Genomic DNA, 7,276 nt, shown 5'->3' with positions numbered 1-7,276 from the left:
GGGGGCCGTACGCGGGGACCCCTGCCAGCTGCCTGGGCGCCCACCCTTGGGATGGGCAGCGGGGTGGGACCGGGGTAGCCCCCCTTGGCCGGAGCAGGTTGCCCGGAGCTGAGCCCCAGCCCCCGGGCAGCCTCTGCCGAGTGGGCAGCCCCGGGCCGAGCCCCCTGAGCAGGAGCGCCATCCGCCCGGGTCCACCTTAACCCGGGGCGAGCTGTGCCGCGGCTGCCCCGTGCCCAAGAGAGGCTCCTGCGGGATCACAGGGGCGTTTATCTTGCCCGGGATCAGCCAATATTTGTGGCCACGTCAGGAGAACAAGCCCTTCCTCGCTCTCTGCTCCTGCGGAGTCCAGCGCTGCCATCCTGCTGCTGTGCTCTGCTCTCCCGGCCCCAAGCGCTGCTGTCCCGGTTTGACTTCGGCTTATCGGACAGTTGGAGGAACACTGTTTGCTGAGACCCCCAAGCTGTCACCTCCTGGCACCAGAGATGACAGCCACGGTGGCTTTCCTGCTCCTGAGCCTTCTGAGGATGGCGGCTCCCAAGGGAGTGTGGTGCCCAGCCTGTGGGCTGGCGGCCCTGGCCCCCACCACGCAGCGGGACGTCCTCATCGCGCTGGCAAAGCAGAGCATCCTCTCTAAGCTCCGCTTGCCAGACAGGCCCAACATCACTCAGCCCACGTCCAGGGGGGCCCTGCTGACCGCGCTCCGCAGGATGCGTGCGCAGCACATGGACACGGCCGTCTCCCCAGGGATGCCCCATGATGGCAGCATCCCACACCTGCGTCCTGGGATGGGTGTGCAGGAATATGAGATCTTGAGCTTTGCCGAGTCAGGTCTGTACAGACCCCGCATCCCATGGGCATGGTGGGATGGGCCCTGAGGTGGGGGGGCACGGAGGGAAGGAAGGCCTTGCGTGGGGGAAGGTGGTGAGAGGTTTCCTCCTCTGCACAGGTATTTCAAAAGCTCTGCACAAGGGGCATCACGCTCCTGCAAGCAATTCCAGGCTATGCACCGGGCCGGTGGGCACACTGCTGCTGGAAGGACTAGCAATGAGAGGCACCATATCCAGAACCTTTGCATCCACCTCCCAAGCTTACCCCAACCAGCCGCTCCTCGCCACAGGCAGGGGAAGCACTACTAAGGCTCTGGGGCCCCTCTCATTTACATATGGGACATGTTGGGGCAAGGGGGTGGGTGCAGGAGCAAAGATGGACTGCTGTATCATGTTAATTTGTTGTCCGTTTCTGTTGAACCCTCCCCACTTGTGCTAGAGGTGGAGGGGTCAGATGACCACGTTTTTCAAAATATGATTTTAACCCTAGATTCCCCAACAGCTCACAGTGTGTGGACTTAGGTCTCCAAAGCCCATCTGCTCCCTGCACTCAGCTGTGTCTCGACTTCCTACCCGAAGTGGTGGGCTGCCACGTTTCACTCCAGAATCAGCTGCGTTCCTGGGAGGAGAGAGCTCCCCCAAAACGTGCTCAGGGGTCCTGACAAGTACCACTGGAAAAACAGGGTCCTGTACCCCCCAACTCTCCCAGGCAAATGCAGCCTTCTTTGGAAAGAAGCAGAATCACTGCTCCATCCTGCAGAGCATCCTTCTGCACCGTCACTTTGCCCAGCCCAAACTGCTGCTTGATGACGTGGGGGGGGCACACACTCCCCTTGCAGGCCTTTGTGTGGTTTGCATGCCTGCTGTGGGATGGCGAGGGCTTGCCATGTCCTTGAAGACTTCTGGGAACAATGCTCCTCCACAGTACATTGTGTTCCCATACATGAGGACAATGGGGAGTTGTCTCCTGGCTCGGTGGAGTGTCTGCTGGAAGTGGAAGAACCAGCGTGAGCCACAGGGCTGAGCCCAGTCTCTCGCCCTGCTGCGCTGTGCCAGACCACAGAGGAGGGGGGTTGTGTCCTCACGGGCAGAGCTGTGCCAAGGAGCCCAGCGCTGCTCTCACAGTCCCTGTCAGCCCTTCCTTCGCGAGGAGGAGAGGTGGCTCTGCAGCCTCAGCAGCAGCAAGGGTGGGACATGCTGGAGCAATGCCAGGTGATGCTTCCAGCCATGGGAAGCAGAGGTAATCCTGGAGGTACAAATCAGCGTGACTGCCTTAAATCCAAGGCTGGTTTACGCAGCCAGATAACCTACTCCAAAATCCTCCAGCAGCTTCACTGACAAGGGGGTTTCAGGCCAGAGGAGGTGGAACCAAGCCGGGTTGCTGCATTCAGCACCGGGCCCAGATGCTGCTGCTTTAGAGTGGGATAAGGAGGAGCAGCAGCAGTGCAGGGAAGTGGGGGCCCCTCGACACCTGTATGTACTGCGCCCTGCTCCCTGGTTTGGATATACCTCCCATTTGTTCCAACTCAGTGGCCCCCAGCTGCGGGAGCCCCCCCCTCCTCCCTTCACCCCCTGACTCTGCTTTCGGTTCTGTGCACAGGGTCCTCCACCTCCCGCAGCATTCGCCTGCATTTCCACTTCACACGGGAGCTGGCTGGGAGCACCGAGATCCTGCAAGCCACCCTCTACCTGTTCTGGGCAGCCCCCGGCCCCAGGACACATCCTGTCACCATCAGACTCTTGCAGCCAGACCTGACGGGGCTGAACATGACCGTGGCCAGTGAGACACGGCTGGAGGTGCAGAGGGCTGGCTGGGCCACGCTGGACGTGGGCCAAGCTGTCCAGAGCCTCTTCAGCCAAGGGAGCCAGAGGCTCACTGTGGAGCTGGAGGTGGCAGAGGACTGGGGGTCTCCCCTCCTGGCTGGACACAGTGATTCCCACTGGCCATTTGTTGCAGCCCAGGCCCGGGCCAGGACGCCCCACCGGGTCCAGCGGCGCGGCATTGATTGCAGTGGGGACTCTCGGATGTGCTGTCGCAAGGAATTCTTCGTGGACTTCAAGGAGATTGGCTGGGAGGACTGGATCATCCAGCCAGAGGGATATCACATGAACTACTGCGCCGGGCTCTGCCCCCTGCACATGGCTGGCATCCCTGGCCTCGCTGCCTCCTTCCACACAGCTGTCCTCAACCTCATCAAAGCCAACAACGCGGACGCAGCTGTGGACTCCTGCTGCGTGCCCACGCAGCGTCGCCCTCTCTCTCTGCTCTACTATGACCGGGACAGCAACATTGTTAAGACCGACATCCCCGACATGATTGTCGATGCCTGTGGTTGTACCTGACCGTCTGCCTGAGGAGGCAGGAGGGCAGGACCTGTGCTGCACAGGGCTCCCCTCCTCCCGGCCCCTCTCTGGCAGTGCGAGAACCATGCCAAGGTGTTTTCTTCTCCTGAAGTTGAAGCATCAAGGGTGATGCTGAATCTGCAAGTCCTCTCTTCCCTCACCTCCCACGCGGCTCTTTTCCCCCTTCAGATCTGCCCATGGATTCCTCTCTGCCCATGAGCCACGGCCTCTGAGACCAGCTCCTGATGGACACCAGACACTTCTACCTGCAGGACTCTGCAGAGCACGGCTCCCCGAGCAGCTCAGGGCAGCCCCGGCTCACCCTGCTGCTGGTCCCAGACCAAGGCCATGGTGCGGCCCTCAGTGCTGCAACACGAACGTGTGCTCTTCAGGTAATGGGTCCCAGCAGTGGCCACCTCAGGCTGCTGGGGGAGATAGAAGCCAAAAAGATGCTGGGGGATGGCTAGGCCAGAGGGGAGAGAGCCATCCACGGGGCCCCACTCCTCAGCTGGACGTGAGGTTGAGGGGGGTGAGGAAGGGGAAATTGATCCCAGTGGGAGGAAAGTGTCTCCCTCTCCAAGCATCTCAGCTACCTGGTATTCAATAAAAGACTCCCAGCCATAGTGTGTGCACATATATGTGTACACGTGTGCCCTGTCATTAGCCAGCTCATCTTCCACCTCTCCCCAAGGTGCAAGGTGGTGGATGTGCCCTAGCACAGACAGCTCCAAGATGGCACAGAACTGACCCACTCTGCCATGTGCAGTCCTCTTCTAACCAACAACTTAGTTATAAAACCCAGGCAGCGAGGTTGGGCATCCATCACCAGGATGCACTGTGCCCAAAGACTGCAATGCTGCTGGCCCCCACAGCTCTCATGCTCTCTGCCCCTTGGCTGCCTTTCCCGGGGGGATGCAGAACCCCTGACTTGTCTCAACTGGATCCAGGGCATGGTATGGGAGCCCCCAGACACAGGGGGCTTGTGATTCCCGCTGGGGAAGGTACCATTCCTTGGTTGGGCCAAATTTTCCATTCCACCAAAACCATCAGTATTTGGCCATTCTTGTTCCAAATCAGGACAAAACTGAGCAACTCTTCTCCCTTTTGAAGTGGACAGAGACTGCTAGGCAAGATCGCCAAAGCCATGGTGCCCAGGACACCCACCCTTGCCTACAACCCCATGCCAGCTCCCTCACTGGGGAGCAACCTCTCGGCATGTCTCTGGCCTGTGGCCCAGAGCAGCTGCCCCTTTCACTGCGCCTCGCCAGCCCAGCTGGCGGCAAAGTGGGACATGTCAGTGCCGTGAGAGCTGGGGGCAAAGGGCAGCTCTGACACATCAGCTCCATTACGTAATCTTGTGTTAGAGTTTCTCCACTGCTTCCCACGTCCCCCATGTGTGAGGGCTGAGAAAGCAGGGAGAGGGTGCTGGGGGTGGGAGAGGGAGGTTCACGAGGGGAGCTGCTGGGGCAATCCCCTGAGGTGCATGCAGCTGGCTGGGGTGGAGCTGGGTGACCGCAATGCCGTGGTCCACCCTGCAAGCACTGACGACCCCACCCCAGAGGCTGGAGACAGAGCTGAACCAAGCGGGAAGTGGGTCGGCAGAGGGAGGAGGGTGGTGCCAGACCCTCTCCCCATCTGGCTTGAAGGACAGCTTTGCATCTGCTGTCCCACTCCAGGATCAGGCAGCGGTGGTCAGAGCCATGAGCAGCTCTGGCTGGAGTGGGGACCAGGATGCACATTGCCCCAGAGGACCTGTGACACCTTGAGCAGGGATGGAACAACCACTAGCAGGAGACAGTGTTTGCCCACATTGCATGCATCCTGAGGCAGGTGCTCCCACTGAGCCCAGCTGGAGCCGGGATCTGCATCTCCCCATCAGGTCACAGCAGTCACCGTGCTGAGATCCGGGCTTCCAGGCCCTGGTGCCTCCAGGACTCAGACCTGAAGGGTTCGCGCTGACCCAGCTGCTGCACAGGCAGGGTGGAAGACTCGGGGATCAATACTGTCTGGGACCCAAGGCCACTTGCGCAAACCCAAAGAGGATTTGGTGTTTGCTTTTTTCTGTTTTTTTCCCTTCTTTTTCCAATGCCTCTTTTCACTGTCTGTATTTATTGAACAAATAGCTTTCCTGGGGCCAGTGCTGAGCTCTCTAGGCTGCCACAGGCATGGGCAGAAAGGGGCCGAGTGAAGGGGCAGAGGAGTTGTTGGCTGGGCCCTGTGGCCCTATAGATGCCTCAGCTCAGGGCAGCACAAGCCCAAGACCCTGAGCTGAGGCATCTGTAGGTGCTGCAAGCCCTCAAGCAGTGCTGGAATGCCCCCAGTTCCCCTTCTTGGCCTCGCAGCACTCCTGCCGGGCACTTCCCCCACTCCCCACAGGGCTCAGAGCAGAGCAGGGCTGGCTGCTGGCTGCACAGTCCCTGCGGGGCACAGATGCCTTGCCTGAAACGGTCCCCTCTCGCTACCTGCTCCTCAAACCCCAGCTCTGCCCTTTGCTGGGCTGCACATGCGCTCTCTGGACACCACAGGACACACGACAGGCTCTCCCTGCCAGCCCTGTGGGGACACTGCCCCCTGCCCTCAGCCACAGGGATGGGGGGCATCATCTGGTCCAGACTTCCCTGGACCTGAGTTGTCACCATGTTGCCTTCTGTCACCTGGGCTGCGGTACAGCCAGCCCAAGCCCCACAGGGCAGCTGCATCCCAATGGACATGAAGGTCCTGCTGATTCGGCGTGCCTGGGTTAGCGGCAGCTCCCCCAAGAAGGGTCCCAGTCTCTGAGGCCCCTCCCTGTCCCTGGCAGCTTGAGACTAGGGCAGAACACATTGTTCTGGGGGGTTTGCCAACCACCTGAAAACATGCCTTCTCCGGTGCCTTCAGGTCAGAGGTTCCCCAGATGAGCAGCGTCCAGAGTCCCACAACACAGGCCCTCCTCTCCATGCATGCGGCTTGTCCCACCCCCACAGAAAACAGGACACCTGGGTGCAGCCTACAGCCCCTTCCCCACTTGCAGCGTGGGGCAAGGGTGATCAAGGTTCAGGAATCCCATGGTGGCACTCCCACCTGGGGAACACTGCAGGGTGAGGAGGGTGCAGTCAACGAAGGGTGATCCCCTGGAGCCAGGCACAGCCCCCTCCCTGCCTGCCATGGGGCTAGCCCAGGGCAGGGGCCCATGGCAGGCAGGGCCCCCCCAGCACACACAAGGAGCTGCTCAGCCCCCACAGCTGGTGGCCCAGGCAGGAGCTGTGTATTTATAGCCCCAACAAGCTGCACATGGAAAAGTGACTATCTGGGCTTCACCACAGTCCTGGCTTATTTTGCAAGTCTTCTCCCTCATCAGCGAAAGTAATCTTGGTGTAAGTGTGAAGGCAGAGTACCAAGTCAGGCTCTTCAGGAAGCAGAACAGAAAACCTGAGAGCAGCAGGATGCAATTTCCCACTGGGCATCCACTCCTCCTTCGCTGGTGGGAAAAGAGCAGGGATGAGGGTGGTGTTCACCAGGGTGAGGTAAGGTTACAGTGTCCCCTCTCCCCCTGCTGTGACACCACACTTCTGCTGGGGTCCCCTGTTCACTCAGGGGGCTTTGGAGGGGGTTTCTCAGGCAGGTATGCCCAGCTGCTGTGAAATAATTGCTGCACTGGTCCTGCTGGGACCAGTAAGCCTGGTGGGGAGCCCCCCCGCCGCAGTCCCCCCGGTCTGGCACAGCATGGGGGATCCCATGCAGACAGCATTGACACAGCACTTGGGCTGTGCCAGATCTGACACAGGGGGGAACACAAGGCTCCACGAGGTGCTGTCCCCTCGGCCTCTGCTCTGGGAGGGGATGGGGATGTGCAGCTGCTGCCGGTGGCTCCTGGAAGGAGCCTTTGCCAGTATCAACAGACCCTGAAGCAAAGGTCCAAGCACGGTGTGCCAGGGCGTCCCTTGGCAGGGCCTGGCTCTCAGGGGAGGGGTGGGAATTCCTGAAAGCCCCTGGTGTTGCCTTGAAAAGGGCTAATTTTTAATTTCCAGTCTCAGGGGCAGTTTCCAGCCAGCCGCCCCCGGCTCGGAGACACCCGGCGATCCGCGCTGGGCGGCTGCGGCTCGGCTGGTACGAGGTGCCGGTCCCCC

General features: G+C 60.5%; 1 protein-coding gene across 1 annotated transcript in view; it reads left to right on the top strand.

Annotated features, from left to right (window-relative positions):
• The first annotated feature begins 482 nt into the window (after positions 1-482).
• INHBC (inhibin, beta C) overlaps positions 483-7,276 on the top strand; it is a 12,570-nt gene continuing 5,776 nt past the window's right edge. Inside the window, exons 1-2 of the mRNA XM_009334167.1 lie at positions 483-828; positions 2,428-3,159. Of these exons, the coding sequence (XP_009332442.1) occupies positions 483-828; positions 2,428-3,159 (1,078 nt within the window). The remainder of the gene's footprint in view (positions 829-2,427; positions 3,160-7,276) is intronic.

Source organism: Pygoscelis adeliae, unplaced genomic scaffold, assembly GCF_000699105.1.
Source record: "Pygoscelis adeliae isolate BGI_AS28 unplaced genomic scaffold, ASM69910v1 Scaffold591, whole genome shotgun sequence".
Classification (NCBI taxonomy): Eukaryota; Metazoa; Chordata; class Aves; order Sphenisciformes; family Spheniscidae; genus Pygoscelis; species Pygoscelis adeliae.
The sequence above is the reverse complement of the archived record's forward strand: the minus strand, read 5'-3'. Positions and strand labels throughout refer to the sequence as shown.